Source organism: Mobula hypostoma, chromosome 29 (assembly GCF_963921235.1).
Source record: "Mobula hypostoma chromosome 29, sMobHyp1.1, whole genome shotgun sequence".
Classification (NCBI taxonomy): domain Eukaryota; kingdom Metazoa; phylum Chordata; class Chondrichthyes; order Myliobatiformes; family Myliobatidae; genus Mobula; species Mobula hypostoma.
This window is the reverse complement of record NC_086125.1, coordinates 1,652,394-1,673,257: the sequence shown is the minus strand read 5'-3', so window position 1 is coordinate 1,673,257 and position 20,864 is coordinate 1,652,394. Positions and strand designations below refer to the sequence as shown.

Sequence of the window (20,864 nt, the reverse complement as noted above, 5' to 3'; positions counted from 1 at the left end):
GCAACTGGATAATCTCTGTTATGTTAAATGGAATCTCTTAATTCCATCATGGTGGGTCTGAAGAAGCTGGTATTATTACTGCCACGAGTTTTAGTCAGTGCATTACCATTCCCCCACCCCACCCCCTACAGGGCAAAACTGATCTTGTTGATGGGTAGTTCCCAGTGACCAGTTCCAACGAAGGTTCGCAGACCCAAAACATTAACTGTTTCTCTTTCCACAGATGCTGCCTGACCTGCTGAGATCTTTTCCAGCATTTTCTACTTCCATCTCAGAGGCTAGGATTTGGAATTATAACAGCAGAAAGCCTTTGATGTGAGAATCTAAAAGTCGCGATCTGTAAATTGAAAGTTGATCTGTAAACAGAGGTGTTTCACCTCAGTTAGTGCTTGGTTTCCTCATTGTGGAGAAGAGCACAGGTTTATGTTTTATTTTTTATTTAGAGAAACACCACGGTAACAGGCACTTCCAGCCCAATGAGCCTGTCCTGCTGGAAGAGTACCCAAGTTCAAGATCGTTGAATTGTCATTCAACCATACATGAATACAGCCAAACAAAACGGTGTTACTCAGAGGCCAAAGTGAAAAACACTGTACCAACCTACACACACAGCACAGGGCACATATGACACATATAAGACTGCAGTAAAATACAGTCACACAAAAAAATAAAGTCCCTGAATCCACGAATGCTGCAAGCATTCCATATAGCTTCTTCACCTCCTGATCCACCTGCGCTACCACTTTCATGAAACTATAGACTTGGACCTGAACGTTCCTCTGTCCACCAACATTCCTTTGTGCCCTAAACTTTACTGTGTATGTCAAACCCTTTTTGACTTTCCAGATCATACCACCTCGCACTTGCAGACTTATTTGAAATAAATTCCATCCACTCATGCTCTTCTCGACTTGCTGTCTGACCTATATCCTGCTGTGACCTTTGACAAGCCTCCTTATTATCCACCAACACTACTAATTTTTGTGTCATCTGCTAACTTGCTCATCATTTCACCAACATTCATAAGCAGATTATTAATATATATCACAGACCACTGATCCTCACAGTCCATCTCTGGTCACAGAGACGTATAATTCAGAAAAGCATCCTTCTTGGTCCAGCACGTGCCCCTTGTATGGTGGCACCATACCCCCAATCGCCACCCCTCCCTCCACCAAAACAGGGGCAGCATAGTGACACAGGTACTAGAGCCACTGCCTCACAACTCAAGAGATTCTGGTTCGATCTTGACCTTGGGTGCTGACTATGTGGAGTTTGCATTTTCTTCCTGCGACCATATGAGTTTCCTCCACATCAGAAGATGTGTGCTTGGAAGGTTAACTGACCACTACAAGCTGCTCCTACTATGTAGGTGGGTGGTAGAATCTGGGAAAAGTTAATGGGAATGTGGTGAGGAGATTATCTGTGCATTTCAGTTCATAATTTTTAACTAAAAACAGACAAGTCATGATTTTCCCCTCCAACTTTGATCAACCCTTGATCTCATCTATTCTATAAAAGTATTCCATTGTACAACACTAACAGTTTCTCCATCCTCCACCATGACGCGCCCACTTCTCACTGCTCCATCAGAAAGGATGTACAGGAACCTGAAGGCATTCTCAACTTTTTCCCCTCTGCTGTCAGATTTCTTGAATGGACAATGACCTATGAACATTACCTCAGTACTTTTGCTCTCTTTTTGCACGATAGATATCCATGTTGTCAGTGGCCACTTTATTAGGCACAGCTGCTCGTTAAGGCAAATATCTAATTAGCTAATCATGCAGCAGCAACTTCGTGCATAAAAGCTCGGAGACAGAGTCAGGAGATTCAGCTGTTGCTCAGAACAAACATCAGACTGGGGAACGAATGTGATCTAAGTGACTTTGAGAGTGGCAGGATTATTGGTGCCAGATTATTGGTTTGGGTATCTCAGAAACTGCTGACCTGCTGGGATTTTCATTCACCACAGTCTCTAGAGTTTACAGAGAATAATGTGAAAAACAGAAATAAAATCCAGTGATCGGCAATTCTGTGAGTGAGGTTAATGAGAGAGGACAGAGGAGAATGGCCAGACTGGGTCAAGCTGACAGGAAGGTGACAGTAACTCAAATAACCATGCACACAAGAGCATCTTTGAACATAGACTTGATGGACTGAAAAGACCTCCTTCTAAATCTTACATAAATATAGAAATGTCACAATGCTTTGGACTCCAAACATATTTACTGTAAAACATAAGCCTTACCTTTGAACCCTTCTGGCCCTCTCGACCTGCTGGACCTACTGGTCCAGGAGGACCCTGGAAGAGAGAAGCAGCATTTAAACAGGCATTTTTTAAAAAAGCAGGAATAATGATAGGAGACAGATTGCAGAGCCTGGGGTCACATGGCATGAACAGACCCTGCTGCTCACACACCTCAGCAGCATAATTATACAGCACAAAATGAATTCTTTTGTCACACCACCTCCTCTTGCAAAGGTCAGAAACTCTGCATAATAGAATGTCCCAGTGATGATTTTTTTATATTAATGTACAAGGCAAACCACCCCACCCTCTATTCAAACTTGCAGAATGTGTGAAAATTAAACCCTAAATTGCATTGCAAATGTTATGGGTTTTAAGCTTCACTTAAACAGATAGTGACAATGCAACTTATCACAAACCTCTTTTTTCAATCTAGCCTGTTTTCTAACAAAAATTATCCAGTATATTCCACAAGAGCTCTACTCCAAACCCCTGGAAGGGATAAATACAAGACAATTACCCTGGTATTGGGAAATACGGTGCTGCGTGGGTACTGACTGAAACAATCGCATTGCATTACTGTGCAGTCCCAGTATTTCTGGTCTTGGATAACCCTACTTTGTTGCCCCACCTACCACCATTCCCACTTTGCCATCCTCTGCAATATCCAATGAGGACCTCGCACAGGCAGCAGTCCCAGATATTCCATGGTGTTTCTCTTCACTTCTCCCAGCCTCCACTTCGGATGGAAATACAGCCTGGATCCTTTCTCCACTCATACACTACTTTATGTTTGGACTCTGTAAGTGGACTGCTTATGATCACCCTTTTCTATACTTCAACCCTGGCTCTAATGCTTGGTCAACTAGATCCTGAGTATGGACAATCCCATTGACCTTGGCCTCTGGTCTTTATTAACTCATGGCTCAGGAGTGGTGACATCTTCACTGGACTTCTCATTATTTTCTCCCTCACTCTGGAGATGACTGTCCTCCTCATCTGGTCTGACTCCTTATTTCTTTGATCTTTCCTTCTGCCACCCCTCATCTCACCTTTCATCACTAAAAAGTGGCCTAACCACACTGTTCTTTATGGGACACATGATTGCTGTTTATATCTTGATTGTTTGTAAAGCGTTCTTGGCCATTTGTTTTCATTCTTCATTCACAATTTAGGATGTTGGTATTGACAGAAAGGCCGCCATTAAACATCCATTGCAGCCATACCTTGAGAAGACGAAGCTGCATTCTGAAGACACCAATTATTATTCCAGACCATCTAATAAAGACAATCTACAGTTAACCATATTTCCCTGGGTCTAGAGTCACATTTGGGGGAAGGGTCTCATCGAAAGCTGTCAAATATTCAAAGGCCAAAATAGAGTGGATCTGGAAAGGAGTTTTCCCATTGTGGGATGTCTAGGACCACACAGCACAGCCCCAGAATACAGGGATACTCTTTTGTAATAGAGAAGAGGAGGAATTTCTTTAGCCAGGAGTAGTGAATCTGTGGAATTCATTGCCACAGACAACTGTGGAGGCCAAGTCATTGGGTATATTTAAAGCAGACGTTAATAGGTTCATGATTAGTAAGGGCATCAAGGGTTATGGGAAGAAGGCAGGGTTGAAAACAATAATAATTCAGCCATGATGGAATGGTGGAGCAGACTTGATGAGCCACATGGTTTAATTCTGCTCCTATGCCTTAATGTCTTATAAACTAGATTAGGTGAAGACAGACTACTTTCTTCCCTGAATGGAATTAGTGAACCAGATGGGGTTTTACAACAATCCTGCAATTTACGGTCACTGGTACTGGGCCTAATTTTCATTAAGAATTCCTGGTCGACTTCCGTATCCATTTTGGTTGGACTTGAACACTTATCTTTGCACTGCAAGGCAAAACTCCTGGATTACCAAGACTATCGACAAAGAAACATGAAATTTATGAATAAATACTTACTCGTCTTCCAGGCGGACCAGGGGGTCCTGGTTCCCCTGATGCCCCGATTGGACCCTGTAAGTAGTGAAACATGAAATCAATTTATACTCACAAGAATGTGTTGAGAGTACTTGTAATTGTTTAATAAAGCAAAGTATTTCTGAAGCCTTAGTCTCTTCTTGCCCTTTGAACCACTTGATTGGGAGGTTAGATCTTCCTGCACTCTTTCCAATAGTCCAACATGTTAAAGACTATTCACTGGTTGCAAGGCACTTAAAGTGCAAAATTGTTGTGTCAATGTAGGACTCCGTACAACAATGTGTGGAGATAACTTGGTGAACCCCAGGAAACACCAGTTAGGAGATTGGATGATAGTTCAAAGACAGAGGCTGACCGGTGGAATGGGAAGGTCACTAGCAGGTGGAACTTTCAACTGAGAAATGTGAAGTGTTATATCTGAGATGAGACAATTTAAACCCAATGGTGGGAGTTAATAACAAAGAAATACTTGAGGCAGTTTCTCAGCATTTCTCAATGGAAGCAGAGACTAAATTTAATAATAAAGTCTTACCGGCAGACCAGGATCTCCAATGCTGCCCTTTTCTCCAGGTGCACCATCCACACCCTGAAATAAAAGCAGAAATGTGTCAGTTGTCAGAGCAACCAGAGAGAAGACTTGCCTCCTTGCTTGGTGTGGAACAGTGGATTGTGTAGTTGGTGACAGAAGATAAGACATGAACTTTCAAAGTTCAAAGTAAATTTATTATCAAAGAATGTATATGTCACTGTATACTAACTTGAGATTCATTTTGTTGCAGGCTTTCCTGATAGATTAAAGAAATACATGAGAATTGATGAAGAACTACAAAGACTGATAAACAACCAATGTGCCAAAGACAAATCCTGCAGATACAAAACATGCATACATACACGAATGAATGAATGAACGAATAAATAAATAAATAAATAAATACTGAGAACCATTTCAAAGTGGAATTAGATAAATATTTTATAAAGAAAAGATCCAGGTCAGGGACATGAACCCAAATGGCCTTTCTATGAGGCAGCAGACATAATGGGGTGAATAGCCTCCTCTATCAGCGAAACACTCTGTGATTCTGAGCAGATCAGCATGTTTGTGGGGAGCGTGGTCCTTGAGGGTTAGGTGCTGATCAACGTTGGTGCATTGGATGGAACAACATTGTATGATGGGAGTGATTTTCCCTGTTCTGGGTGCCTTGAGCAGATGTTGGCCTTGCAGGCAAACTTCTCTGTGGTCAAGATCAATACCTGCTCAAGTTATGCACCAGTAATAGAGAATTATTACTCGTTCCATCGCTTCAATATAATTCCATATAATGCATTAACGTTATGTTGAAGAGTGTCAATGGCCCAAGGAGCTCTCTAATCCAACGATTCATATTGGGTGGTGGGGAGGACGGATGGTGGTAGGTGCTTGGAGTTCCCATTGGTACTGCTGAGAACTTGCCATTGTGGATTTATATTGGGTGGTGGTGGGTGCTTGGAGTTCCCATCAGTACTGCTGAGAACCTGCCATTGTGGATTTATACCCTTTCTGAAAGACCTGGGCTTAAAATTTGGCACGTTCCTGATGACCGTCACTAATTTTTTGCAGATGCAGCACAGAAACACAACCTGAGCCCAGTCCGTCATGCAAAGCAACCTCCCCTCTGCTGACTCTGTCTATACTTCCTGCTGGCTCAGGGAAACAAACAACTTTACAAGGACTTTTCCCACTCAGTCAATTCTCTTCACACTTGTTCCAATGGGCAGAACATACAAAACCTTCAGAATATTCACAACCATACTTATGGGGAACATCTATTGGTTTATCGGGATCTTCAATGGACCTCTGTTATGGTAAAAGATGAACTCTTAATCTCCTAATCCACCTCACTGAGGCTCTTGCACTTTATTTGTCCATCTGCGCTACTTTCTCTGGAACTGTAAAACCATTTTCTGCATTCCCTTTCCTTTTTTACTGGCTTGATGAATTTATGTATTAAATGATTTGAAGAGGTAGCGTGCAAACTATTTTTTTTTTGCTGTACCTTGGTAGGTGACAAGAAAAACCCAAAAATATTTCAGTTCAAGCCCAACCCAACTCACACCCAGCCCACTGGCTTCAGCCAGTTCCCTCAGTCCTGGTGAGACAGATGTGAGTTCAAATCTTACCTCAGACAACTGACCATAAAAATCCAAGAGTGACACTGACATTAAGTCACTTGATCGGGAATGAAAGATATAGGCAGACAGCTAATACAAGGAGGAGAAAGGAAGGAATGGAGCCAAAGCTGGCGGGTGATGCGTGTATCCTGGAGAGGAAGGGTGTTACCTTCCCTCTATCTTTCAGTTCAATCTGAAACTTTGACTGTCTATCTCTCTCAGGACTGTCCATCTATTTCCTCGAGACGGTAAAGAAGTATAGCATGCCCCGTTGACTGTTACCTGTTTATCAATACACCATAGAAAGCATTCTGTCTGGTGGGATTGCAATGGTCTGCAACTGCTCTACATAGGACCGAGGTGTGAGATCAGAGACTACAGGAGTCTGAGATCAGAGACTACAGAGGTGTGTGATCAGAGGCTACAGAGGCGTGAGATCAGAGATTACAGAGGAGTGAGATCGAGGATACAGAGGTGTGAGGTCAGAGGTTACATGGGTTCAAGCAACACACATCAAAGTTGCTGGTGAACGCAGCGGGCCAGGCAGCATCTCTAGGAAGAGGTACAGTCGACGTTTCAGGCAGAGACCCTGAAACGTCGACTGTACCTCTTCCTAGAGATGCTGCCTGGCCTGCTGCGTTCACCAGCAACTTCGATGTGTGTTGCTTGAATTTCCAGCATCTGCAGAATTCCTGTTGTCTACATGGGTTCAGTTTACCATGGTGGTGGAAGTATGCCTACTGTTCTACCTGTACTGCACGTTTGATGTGACTGTAATGCTATATTGTATATTCTGTTATTGTTATTTCTATCTGACGTACTCATGTATTGAATGATCAGTCTGGAAGGCATGCTAGCAAAAGCGTTTTACTCTATTTTGGTACTTGTGAAAATAATCAAGCAATTACCAGTACAGACTGTGGTGTTATATATGTGTAAGACATACAGTTTATACACAAATGTGTCAGAAAAAGGCTAGCGATATCATGAAGGATCCCACCCAACCTGTTGATGGACTGTTTGTCTCATTCTCATCAGGAAAGAGGCCGCGAAGCATCCCTGCCAGGATGACTAGACTCAAAAACAGTTACTTTTCCCGAGCTGTCAGGTTGAACAGCATCTTTATCCATTAACCCACCCCACCACGTCCCACCTCAGATACATACCCATCACTTATCAGCACTTCACATACGTACAATCAGTCTATATATACAATAGTTAAATGTACATTGTGTTTTATGGGATTGGTTTTATATTTATATTATATTTATATTGTATTTTTTTGTTCTTCTTATTCCATTCTTTACGTTTACTGTGTTTTTTTATGTTTTATTGGATCCAGACTAACAATCATTTCCTTTTCCTTTACTCTTGTGTACTGAAGACTGACAATAAACAATCTTGAATCTTGCAAAAAAAGGGAGATTGCAAGAAATAGCAAATGCCATCGTGGGCCCCCAGTTCAACCTGTCATTCAGTGCCTTGCACTGAGGTTCGAGGAAATTTGGTTTCAGGACTTCCACTTATTGCAAATCAATTGATGACTCAGGCTGTAGAGCAAACCACTGTGGGTGAGTGATCGTTTACTAATGAAAAATCTACAGTAGGTTCTACCATCCACACCAGCTCAGCCAGACACTAAAGAAATTAACACTTACCGGTACACCAGGTTCGCCTGAAGGACCTGAGTCACCTGGGAAACCAGCAGGACCCTGTGGAACAGAACGAATGGAGAATGGAGAACAACAAGTGAGTACCTTGAAGTCAACTGATGGTTATTGATTAGTCTTTCCATTATAAAACAAAGAAGATACATTTATACAAAATCAATTATTGCTCCACTGCCTTGTAGGACAGGTAATTTTATATCATTATGATCTGAATAATTCTGCTGTTTCAAATTGCTTGAACAAAGTCCTGTCCATATAACCATATAACAATTACAGCATGGAAACAGGCCATCTCAGCCCTTCTAGCCCCTGCCGAACTCTTACTCTCACCTAGTCCCACCGACCTGCACTCAGCCCATAACCCTCCATTCCTTTCCTGTCCATATAGCTGTCCAATTTAACTTTAAATGACAACACTGAACCTGCCTCAACCACTTCTGCTGGAAGCTCGTTCCACACAGCTACCACTCTCTGAGTAAAGAAGTTCCCCTTCATGTTACCCCTAAACTTTTGCCCTTTAACTCTCAACTCATGTCCTCTTGTTTGAATCTCCCTCACTCTCAATGGAAAAAGCCTATCCACGTTAACTCTATCTATTCCCCTCATAATTTTAAATACCTCTATCAAGTCCCTCCTCAACCTTCTATGTTCCACAGAATAAAGACCCAACTTGTTCAACCTTTCTCTGTAACTTAGCAGATGAAACCCAGATAACATTCTAGTAAATCTCATCTGTACTCTCTCAATTGTCCCTGCAATCACTAATCCACATTGGTTCCCAGACCAGGAACAGTTGGATTTTAATAATGTTCTCTCATTCGAATCCCTCCATAAATTCTCCAACCTCTAGTAAACTGTTCCCCCCTGTCCCTTTTTCCTTTCTTCCCGATCTACCCAGTTCATCTCACACTCAGCCCCCATCACCCCATTTACTCCCTCTGCCCATCACCCACACACTCCTCGCTTGTTCCACACTACCCTCACCCTACTGTTCCCTTCTGCTTTGCCCACCTCCCTTCCTTAATTCCATGCTCCACTTCCTCTCCCATCAGATTCCATCATCTTCCTCCCCTTATCATCACCTCCTATCAGCTCACATTTCCGGCACTATTCCCACTTCCCAATCTACTTATCAGCACCCCCCACCCCTACCAACCACTATCACCTGGATCCAGCTATCACTTGCCTACTTTTACTCCTTCATCATGTGCTGGCTATTTCCCCTTCTGCTTCCAATACAAATGAAATGTCTTGAGCCCAAACGTCAACTGAATCTCTCTCTCCATAGATGCTAGTCGACCCTCTGAGCTCCTCCAGCATCTTGTGTGCAACATGGCTCCACTTTGGCCAATCAGCAATGGACTTCTGGCCTGGACTCTCATTGGTTCCATCTGCACCAATCAACAATACAGCTCCTGTTCTCTTCCCACAGAAGCTCCACTTTGCACCAATCAGAGACACAGGCCTGGATTGTCTATCATTGACCAATCACTTGTTCAGAACCTTCACGAAGAGGCAAAATCACAGCAGAAGATGAGAGGTGAACAACTTACTATGTTGCCCTTGGTTCCATCTTCACCTGGAGGACCTTTGTCCCCTGCAGGTCCTGCTGCTCCTGGACGACCTGTATCACCTTTCTCACCGAGTTCACCTTTTATACCCTAAGAGTGGAGAGAAAGACCAGATGGAAACTGGTTTCAGAACGTTCTGCTTGTCTACATTCTTACGCAGAATATCAAAGCCTGCTGAAGGACATTGTTGTTGATGAAACTCTACCCAGGGCTTTGAAATTGGCTCGGAGAGGTGGGGTGGCATGGGGTGGGGAAACACATGTGTTGTCTCCCTCACACACCAGCTGGTCTGGTGGATAATTTTAGAGTAAAGAAAAGACATCTGAACTGCAGAACCAACAATGGACGATATGGGAGCCACAGAAATATACTATTTGGCCATGCTAGCATTTGTGCTCCACTTGATCCTCTCCTATCTTCCTCCCAAATTTTTGGGCACAGCTCACTATCCTCTTTAGACAAATGTTGAGACTCCTCTTACAGCCTTCTGGACTGTCCGCTTCAACCACTCCCTGTAGAAGAGAGTTCCACCACCACTCTCCAGATAAAGATACAAATTTCTTGCCAACTCACTTACCCCCTGTGCCCTCTTCAAAACCTACTGCCCAGCCCAGATACCAGCAACGACATAGGGATAATAAACCAGCTGTGATGGAATGGCAGAACAGACTCAATGGGCTGAATGGCCTCATTCCACTCCTACGTTTTATGGTCTAAGCTTTCGCCAAGGTACACTTGGCACTATTGCCCAATACACTGGTAACTCCCCAGAATCTGCGGAATGTTTGTAGATCTTAACCAACACATTCTCTCTTTCTGCAGCCACTTTTCTTCAAGATGACAGCCATCAGGTCCAAGGAACCAGTTGGTCTTTACCTTCATTACTTTTCAGTTTCTCCTGAAAATCTCTTATTATTAGGGTCTGTTTAGTATCTTCTACCAAATCCAAAATAACTATTTAGAATTTAATTTCATTATTGAGAATCATTACTTAATTAATAATTTCATGATTTCATAAAGAATGTCATTATTTAGATTGGACGACTGCAAGCACCTCAGCTCTATCTGCAAAGAGCAGCATTTCCTGTTGGCCAACCATTTCAATTTCTATCCCACATTCTGTTAAAACATGTTGGTTCATGGCCTCCTCATCTGCCATGGTAAGGCTACTCTCAGACTGGAGGTGCTATGTCTCAAATTCCATCGGGGTAGCCTCATGAACATCGATTTCTCTAACTTCTGGTAATTTTTCCCTTCCCTCTTCTTCAAGTCCACATTCTGGCCTCTCTCTTACCTTTTCTCCTCACCTGCCCATCACACTCCCCGAGACTCCTCCTCCTTTCCTTTCTCCATTATCCACTTCCCCATCCTATCAGATCTCTTCTTCTCCAGCCCTTGGCATCTTATCACCCCCCCCCCCAGCTTCCTACTTCATCCCTCCTCCCCACCTTGTCACCTGCCAACTGCCCTCCTTCCCCGACTCCACTTCCTTATTCTGGCATCTTCCCCTTCCTTTGCAGTCCTGATGAAGGGTTCCAGCCTGAACCGTTGACTGTTTATTCATTTCCATCGATGCTGCCTGACCTGCTGAGTTTCTTCAGCAATTTTTGTGTGTTGATTAAAAATCTCTGTCTATTTTCTATTTCCTTTTACTAATCCTCCATTCTCAACTAACATTTGCTTTATGACAAAACTGTTGTTTTCAGGGAAGGAAATCAATTGCCCTTATCTGGTCTGGCTTGTATGTGACTCCAGACTCAACACTGTGGTCATTGGCCTCCTCAGAACAGGGACAATAATGCAAGGCATTAAATGCAAACAATGTCTTCATCTCCTGCGTTAAACCGACACTCGTGAACCAGTTAGCTGGTGTGGCTGGCGTAAGAAAGACCATCCACATGAACACCAGGGCTGCAGTCTCACAGGGTCACACACTCAGGTTGATTCTTGAAATCTGATGCTATTTCAAAGCCAGCCAGACTCTGTAAGTTGCTGTCAGTGTGCAGGCAAGTGGTAGAATCTGGGGGGAGATGTGGGGATGTGGAGTGAGCAAATGATGACATTGATGTAGCATTTGTGTAAACAGGTGCTTGATGGTTGGTGGGACTCGTTGAGCTAAAGACCCCATTTCAATATTGTATCCCTCTGCAAGTCTTAACCATGCTGATAGCACCGTGACCTTGTCTGTCGTCATTCTGTGGTGAAGGGTACTTACAACGATGCCTGGCTCACCAGGTGGACCTGGGTCTCCAGCGTCGCCCCTCTCACCCTGTCAAAACAGTGAAACACAAAGTTTACTTGAGCGTGAACATACCCGGGGCAGTTTTGGTCACAGAAGAGACGCAAATAGATCCCAGAAGGCGGAGTGAGAGGACACACTCAAAAACTGTTGCAAACATTGCCGGGGTTTTGTCACTCCCTGTTCAATTCCTCAGGCCTTCAGCAGAGAGACATGCCCAAAATAATCTCAGGATGATAAAACTAGAACTCAAAAACTTTCTCACAGCTAGTAACAAAGTTAATCTTGCTCAATAGCTATGAGAATGTTTGTGACTATGTGTGTTCAAACACCAAAGCATTTTCTTCTTTGCTCCCAACACTGCTACAGTGGAGAAACTCTGCCCCCAACACTCTTACAGTGCCAGGTTAGGTCTGATAGCTCACCAGTTTGCTACACTATTAACTGGTCTTTCTACCTGGACTCAGTTGTAGCCCAGTCCAATCCTGTAGTCAGAGCCTCCTGTGCCTTTGGCCTCTCTCTGAACCTTCCAATTACTTCATCAGATGTTGATGAATTCCTCCCTGAATTTTTGGTGGTGACCCGCTAAATTTCATCCTTTTCCAAGCTAAAATCTGGCTTTTGCACCATTTTCTCACAGATAAAATTCTCAAAATAGTCTCCAGTTATTTATCTTCGTGAATCCATTCCTTCTGACAACAGGTTTAATTCTCCTCCTGTTGTCCTCCCGCCCCTTACACTGGCCACGGGATCATACTGTGCTGACTGATGAAGCTACTTTCTGAACAGCATCACCAGGACTTATCTGTGACTTTGTTACGCTTACGTACGAGGACTCCAAAGACTTAAATGTTACTGCTATGTTCATTTATGTGGCTAAATTATGCGACCAAATCATTTTTTTCTTGGAGCTCATTACTCCTCCCTGCTTCTGCATGATTGCTCCGTGGATTTTATTTGCTTGATGTTCTGTGTAAAATAATTCTATTTAGCCCAACGTGAGAGTGTAAAACCTAACTAGTTGCGTGTTTATTCGCCTCCATGGATGCTGCCTGACCTGCTGAGCTCCTCCAGCATTTTGTGTGTGCTACTTAAGATTTCCAGCATCTGCAGAATCTCTCGTATTTTTTATTAGTTTGAATCCCCTTCATAATCAAAAGGGCAAAGACCATTATTCAAGACTTCTGCCTTTTAACAGACCAGATCTGACTTGATCACTGACTTCAACTCCCCATTATCTGAATATTCTCAATGACTGAACATCCACAGGAGAAGAGAGATTTCTGAACGAAAAAGTTCCCTGTATCTCCATCCCAACTGACCAAGCTGCTACCCAGAGGATTAATCCATGGTTCCAGATTCTCTACGCATCAGTGAAAATATTATGTATTCTGCCAACCCTTTGAGGACCTCATTTATGTCAATGGGATAACGCCTCATTCCTATAATTCAGAGAGTTTTGACCCACTTTGCTTAATTTTTCCTCAACCTAGGAATCAACTTTCTCTGCATTAACAAACACATTTTAAGCAGGAGAAACAAATAGATGGACTGTGCTCCAGCTGTGGTCTCACCAACACACCGTACAATTGTAATGAGAGCTCCCCACGTTTATATTTCATTCTTTTGCAATAAAGACCAACAGCCCACTTGCCTTCTTCATTATTTGTTGTACTATCACACTAACTTTGTCATTTTTCATATTGCTTCATATCTTTCATATTGTATAGTTTTGATATTGCATCAGTGTTCGGCCCAGGACTGGCCCGCTTTACAGATTGAGCCAATCCTGGGCCCAAAATATTGATGCAATTTCCAAGACAGCATGCCAGTGGCTATATTTCATTAGGAGCTGGAGGTGATCTTGGATGTCACCAAAGACTCTAGGAAATTTCTATAGATGTCCCATGGTGACTACTCTAACTGTGGTTGTATTGCTGTATGGTATGGAGAGGTCACTGCAAAAAGGCTGCAGAGGGTTGGAAATGCAGCTAGCCCCATCATGGGCATTAGCCTCCCTGATGTCAGGGACATTTTCAAAAGGCATCCAACATTAAGGACCCCCATCACCCAGGACATGCTCTTCTCATTAATGCCATCAGTGAGGAGGTACGGGAACCCGAAGACACACACTCAATATTTTCTTTCCCTCCGCCATTAGATTTCTGAACGGACAACAAACACCACCTCACTATTTTTGTTCACTTTTTGCACTACTTACCTAATTTTTTATTACGTATTTCTTATTGTAATTTACAGTATATTTTATACATTTCTCTGTGCTACAACCACAAAACAAATTTCATGACAGATGTCAGTGAAAGTAAAGCTGATTCTTTGTATTTCCTTTACCAAGACACCCAGATCTCTCTGACTACCAGCAGTTAATCGACTCTCACCAATTAATCATATTCTGTTTCCGTGCTCTTCCTGCTGAAGTGGATAATCACACATTTTTCCACACAGTACACCAACTGCCTGCTGGCTCACTGAACCTATCAAATCTCTTTGCATTCGCCTCGCAGTTTGCTTTCCGGTCAGTAATCATGACAGTTTTCCTATTTAAGTTGACATTCCATTTCTTTTTGATCTTTACAACTAAATCTACTTCATCCTTACTGTACTCTGGATAATAACCACTCACTACATTAAAATGACCTTCCATTTCCCACCAACAAACTTCCTCCCTCCCCCATACCTTTCCACTCACTACATTTTAAACAAGTTCATCTTTTGATTTTCCCCCCCGCCTTTGCTCCATCATAAGTTGTAGTCCCAAAGAAGATGGAAACAGGTTCTTTGGCCCAAATTGACCATGTTGACCAAGATGTTCATCTGAGCTGATCCCATATTCCTGCACCTGCTCCGTATTGCTCTACATAAGACCATAAGATACAGGAGCAGAATTAGGCCATTTGGCCCATCGAGTCTGCTGTGTCATTTCATCATGGCTGATCCATTTTCCCTTTCAGCCCCAGCCCAGTACCTTGTCCCAGTATCCCTTCATGCCCCGACCAATCAAGAATCTATTAACCTCTGCCTTAAATTTACATAAAGATTTGGCCTCTACAGCCACTGTGGCAATAAATTCCACAGATTCACTACTTTCTGGCTAAAAAAAATTCCTCCCTATCTCAGTTCTAAAAGAACACCTGCCTATTCTGAAGCTGTGTCAAATCTTTCCTATCCATGTACCTGTTCAAGTGACTTTTAAATGCTGTTAATATACCTGCCTAAACTACTTCCTCTGACAGCTCATTCCATATACAAACTGTCCTGTTGTGTGGAGAATTTTCCCCTCAAGTTCCAACTAAATCTCTCAACTCGCACCTTAAACCCGAGCTCTCTAGTTGTTGACGCTCCAACCCTGGGAAAAAACTATTCACATTTACCCTATCTATACCTCTTGTGATGTTATACCCTTCTGTAAAATCACCACTCATTCTCTTCGGCTCCAGTGAATAACATGTCCCAAGCTGTTCAACCTCCACCCGTAACTTAGTCCCTGAATTCTCAGCACCATCCTCGTAAATCTCTGCACTCTTTCCAGCTCAAGGGCTTCTTTTCTCTAGTTGGGTGACCGAAGCTGAATGCAATATTTCAAATATAGCCTCATCAGCATCTTGTACAATTGCAGCATAATGATTCTCAATGCCCAGACTGATGACTGCCCTTCAGGATTTTATACAGCACTGTAAGGTCGTCCCTCATTTCCTATGAATAAAGTTGAGTCTCAACCTCTCTCTATAACTTTGTACCTCAGGAACTGGAAATTGGGAGACTATGCAGATAGCCTTTCACAATAACTCAGCATGGTGTTGGATTTATCTAGCCACCCTTCCCCCACTTGATGCTCCGTAGGTCTCAGTGAGAGTTTCCCTGTTGAGCTGACGGACACGATGTTGGGACAGAGCCAGCACTCACTTTTTCACCCACTGCTCCTGGGGAACCGACCCCTCCTGGGATGCCGGGAGGTCCCTAGAGTGATGAGAAAAAAGAGTGTGAGAAAGGTTTGGGCTGAAATCAGCAGACTAACTCTCACAATCACGCACAACACCAGACTGGAATGATGAGGAATAAAATATTCCTTGCCACTTCACTCAGTAAATACATTCAGCTCGTGTGCAAACACACACAACGAAGCAGCTGCTGTTTGCTACCTCAATCTCTCAGGGTTTGGAGACCTGAGAATCTGTTGATTAAACAAAGAAAATAATTATGCAAATAAAAGATTTCAAAGTCTTGGTCTCCGTCTGTCAGTTGCCTCCCAGCTGCTCAATGCGAATTGAAGCAAGGTTGAGTGTAGTGAGAATTCAGACAGGGGCTAAAGTTATTTCTCCCTCATTCATCTCCAGTTAATACAGACAGACAAAGACAGATAGACAGATCAAGACCAAAACCAAGACCAACGGGGGCAGGGGCGGGGGGAATACTGATATCGCAACACCTTATAGTAAAATAACACAGAAGATTAAGATGCATGGTGACTCGGTAGATTAGTTTCAAGATCAGCTAGGCCATTGAAGACGAAGGGCAGTGGTGGAGAGATGTCCCACAGGTGTCTAGGCTGGGAACTCTTTCTAAGGGTAGCACAGTGGTTAGCACAAAGCTGTCACAGTTTGGCTGGGGGGGGGTCAAAGTTCAGAGTTCAATTCTGGCAACCTGTGTCAGAAAGATTGTATATTCTTCCTGTGTGCACGTGAGTTTCCTCTGGCCAGTCCAGTTTCACCCACGGACAAAGGTGTACCAGTTAGTAGGTTGATCGGTCATTATAAATAGTCCAGTGATTAAGCTAGGGATAAATCTGTGGGTTGATGGGCGGTGTGGCTTGGTGAGATGGAAGGGCCTATTCGTGCTGGATCTCTAAATAAATACAATAAAAATAAATATAATATCCTGGTTTAAGACCACCCTTTATTTTGTTAATACAATTATGCTGTTGGCATTTTATTTTCTGTAGATCCCTTCAAAATGCGAATCTATATATAACAAAAGTGTTTCTTTAATTACATTATACAAGGAAGTACTTCATTTTGCTGTTTAAAATAAAAATTCAGCTGTTTAATACGTTAGTCTTGTTGATTCACCAATTGGATTTGTCTTATTGCCACATTGGCCAATAAGATGCTTGGGAAAGAAGGGATAGCTATATTTTCTAGAGGGAGCATGGGATCAGAGAAAGAAGGGGAATGGAAACGGGCAACAAACGTAGCAGAAGAACATGGTGAAATGCTCAGAGAACAAATTTGGAAGGACAGATACAAATGTCAAAAATTCCTCATGCAAACTGATCTCGTGTAGGATGTGCAGATAGCTTCCAGTTGGCCATCTAGCACATGACACTGGAGAAAGGAACTTTCAGTTGGCCAGCTAGAACACGACACTGGAGAAGGTTTGATACCTTTCTCCTTGGCAGTTGTGTGGATTTTCTTTTACTTGGACTAGTTTTTCAGCACAAAACCGTTTTGGTCCTGTGAGTAAAAGAAGGGATGCAAACTGGATGTATTATCTGGAACGAGCTCCAATGATTCTGTGCATGCTGTCACTCAACGGGCTAAATGGCCTACAGGTCAGTTGCAGATATGGACAGAGTAACCGCAGATGGAGTTTAATCCAGGCAACTATGAGCTTTTGCACTTTGGAAATGTTAATTGTCAAGGACACTCAAGAGAACTGATATACTGAGGGATCTAGGCTTCAAGGCCATCGCTCCCTGAAAGTGGCAACACACGCTAACAGGGTCATAATGAAGGTGTACTGTGGTGTTGGCTTTCATCACTCAGGGCACAGAGTATTACAGTCAGGAAGACATGTTGCAGCTGTATAAAGTTTTGGTAAGACCACCTTTAGAGTATTATGTTGCATTTCAGTTGTCCCATTACAGGAAGGAAGTGAAGACTTTGGAGAGGGTGCAGAAGTTGTTCATTGGGATGTTGCCTGGATGAGAAAGTACTTGGACAGCCTTGGATCATTTCCTTTGGAGCACTGGAGGCTGAGGGGAGACCTGATAGAGGTAGATAAAATTATGAGAGGTATAGATAGGGAAGCCAGCCAAAGTCTTTTTCCCAGAATGGAAATGTCAAATATCAGACAGTATGGCTTTAAGGTGAGAGGGAGAAACTTACATTAGATGTTTGTGGCTGGTTTTTTTACACACAGAGTGGTGGGTGCCTGGAATGTACTGCTAGGGATGGTGGAGGAAACAGATACAACAGTGGCGTTTAGAAAGGAATGGAGGGACATGGATCCCGTGGATGCAGATTGGATTAGTTCCATTTAGTATCATGGTTGGCACGCTGTGGGCCGAACCCCCTGTTCCTGTGCTCTGCTGTTCTATGTAAGTAAGCAGGAACAGAGGAGATGGGCAGGAATAGGTGGGGAGGGGACAAGGAGGTGAGGGAAGCATCAGCAGAGCAAGAGAATGGAATATTTGACAGTTGTCCTTCCCCACAATCATTCAATCATGCCAAGGTCATTCTGCCAACACATTGGCCCCAGCGCTAGATGGAGATAGAAATAGGTAATGCACTCTTCTCTTGGGTGGCTGAGAGTCCTTCACCAGTGGAACTAGAGCCTTTGAATATGCTTAAGGAGAGATAGGGAGATAAGCAAGCAGGTGACAGATTAATGGGGGTTGATGGAAATGTGGAATTGAGGTCCCAATCACACTGGCCATGACCTTATTAAACAGAGGAGCAAATGGAAAAGTGTCAGGTGATTTTGAATTCACACATCCATACACCAATCTCTTTTATCACAGTGAACTGTAGTCAGTCTGAACAAATAATTCTCTGCTTGCAAAGTTATTGATTGTTTAAGTACAGAGATGACGAAGAGAAACAGGCAAACTTACAGTGCCACCATTGGGCCCAGGAGGTCCTCTTGCACCAGGGGAACCGGATGGACCCTGTGGCCAAGACAAGAACACAAGAAAGGTCAGCCGATGCTCCTGAATATTCAGCTTCACTGGTAAATACTGATACCATTGTACGATCAGGGTAAATCAACACCAAGTGAGTACAGTGGACAGAATTCCGACGGGTTGTATCGCAGCCTGCTATGGAGGCCGCTTTGCACAGGGTCACAAGAAGCCGTACAGCACAGTGGAATCAGCCAGCTCTGTCACGGACTCAACATTCCCAACCGTCCAGGGCATTTTCAAGAGGTGGGGCCTCAGGAAGGCGGCATCCATCGGTAAGGACATGCTCCCTTCTCAGTATTACGATCGGGGAAGAAGGGGCACACTCAGCAATTCAAAAACAGTTCCTTATCCCCACCATCAGATTTCTGAACTGCTCATGAACAAATGAACACCATGTTGTTATTCTGTTTTGATTTGCACTAATTATTTTTGTAGGCCGCCCTCAGGGCGAAGGAACAACACCTTGTATTCCGTCTGGGTATCCTCCAATCTAATGGCATGAATATCGATTTCTCTTTCCACCAAACAAATTTCATCCCCCTCAATCCTCCTCTATTCCCGACTCTGACCTGTTACCCTTTCTCGTCTGCCTATCACTTGCCCCTGGATCCCCTCCTCCTTCCCTTTCTCCTGTGGTCCACTCTCTTCTCCTGTCAGATTCCTTCTTCGTCAGCCCTTTATCTATCCAACCCATCTAGCTTCACCTATCACCTTCTAGCTAACCCCCTTCCCTAACCCCCAACTTTTTATTCCGGCATCTTCCGTCTTCTTTTTTGGTCCTGAAGAAGGTTGTCGGCCTAAGACGTTGACTGTTTTTCATTTCCATGGATGCTGCCTGGCCTGCTGAGTTCCTCCAGCATTTTGTGTGTGTTGCCCAAGTATACGCGTTTGCCCTGCATTGCTACTGTATCACAGCAGTTGATGAATGATAATAAATCTGATTCAGAAATGCTGTATGTCAAATGATAATGCGTAAACACTTCTCTTGAATTAGTCAACCTTTGGGGGTGCTGGCAATGTGAATAACTGTTTGCAGTTAGAATCCAAGATTGGATAAGAATCTTCCAAAAGAATTTCCCCACTGTAACACCCCTGAGAGCAACACCGGTGAAATTTAGTGACAAGTCCCTGGAATGCAACTTGAACCCAAAACCGAAGGGTCATAACCAATAAATCAATGTTCTAATTGTGTTCCTTCTTGTATAATTTTGTATCATTTATGTTTTACTTATGATGTCTACCTTATGAATGCTCTTTATTGGATGTAATGTGCAATGAATGTTCTGTATCAGACGTAACGTGGATGAATGTTCTGTATCAGATGTAATGTGCGATGAATGTTCTGTATCGGATGTAATGTGTCTGTGAATGACCTGTATCGGATGTAATGTGTGTTGAATGTTCTGTGTCTGATGTAATGTCTCTGTGAGTGTTCTGTATCGGATGTAATGTGTCTGTGGATATTCTGTATCTGATGTAATGTGCCTGTGAATGTTCTGTATCGGATGTAATGTGTGTTGAATGATCTGTATCTGATGTAATGTGCCTGTGAATGATCTGTATCGGATGTAATGTGTGATGAATTTTCTGAATCTGATTTAAATGCCTTCTGTCTAAGACGGTGACCAACTGATCCAAGTTTCAGCAGATCATAGCTGGTGAACTAGTTGGTTTTGCCATCTCAGTACTGATTTCTTTAAGTGTTATTTGTTTGTTAGGGTCTCCCAATAGGAAGAGAACCAACTGATGTAATCACTATCCACTTACCATGAGTCCAACATTCCCACTTTCACCCTTTTCTCCAGGAAGGCCAGGCAATCCCTGGAAAACAAAATGGGAAGCACAGTAAGGATATTGATCCGTTTACCCTGCTTTTTCATCTTTTCATATCATTCTTGAATTCAGCTGCAAGATGGATAATGTGGAATGCAACCTTTCAAAGCAGAGACTTCTGATGGTTCTAGCCCAATCTTTGATCTAAGCTCATGAACTTTTTTTTATGAAACAGTATTTTGACAAATCAAGAAATGTAACTATACATGACGAAATGCAACACACACAAAATGCTGGAGGAACTTCACAA

At 43.1% G+C, this 20,864-nt stretch overlaps 1 protein-coding gene across 2 annotated transcripts in view; it reads right to left on the bottom strand.

Moving 5' to 3' along the window:
* LOC134339467 (collagen alpha-1(XI) chain-like) overlaps positions 1 to 20,864 on the bottom strand; it is a 394,099-nt gene that overhangs the window by 53,498 nt on the left and 319,737 nt on the right. For both annotated transcript variants that reach the window (XM_063036004.1, XM_063036005.1), the window contains 9 exons: positions 20,549 to 20,602; positions 18,713 to 18,766; positions 15,784 to 15,837; positions 11,836 to 11,889; positions 9,603 to 9,710; positions 8,038 to 8,091; positions 4,764 to 4,817; positions 4,214 to 4,267; positions 2,252 to 2,305 (listed from right to left, as the gene is read on the bottom strand). In XM_063036004.1, coding sequence (XP_062892074.1) covers positions 2,252 to 2,305; positions 4,214 to 4,267; positions 4,764 to 4,817; positions 8,038 to 8,091; positions 9,603 to 9,710; positions 11,836 to 11,889; positions 15,784 to 15,837; positions 18,713 to 18,766; positions 20,549 to 20,602 — 540 coding nt within the window. The remainder of the gene's footprint in view (positions 1 to 2,251; positions 2,306 to 4,213; positions 4,268 to 4,763; positions 4,818 to 8,037; positions 8,092 to 9,602; positions 9,711 to 11,835; positions 11,890 to 15,783; positions 15,838 to 18,712; positions 18,767 to 20,548; positions 20,603 to 20,864) is intronic.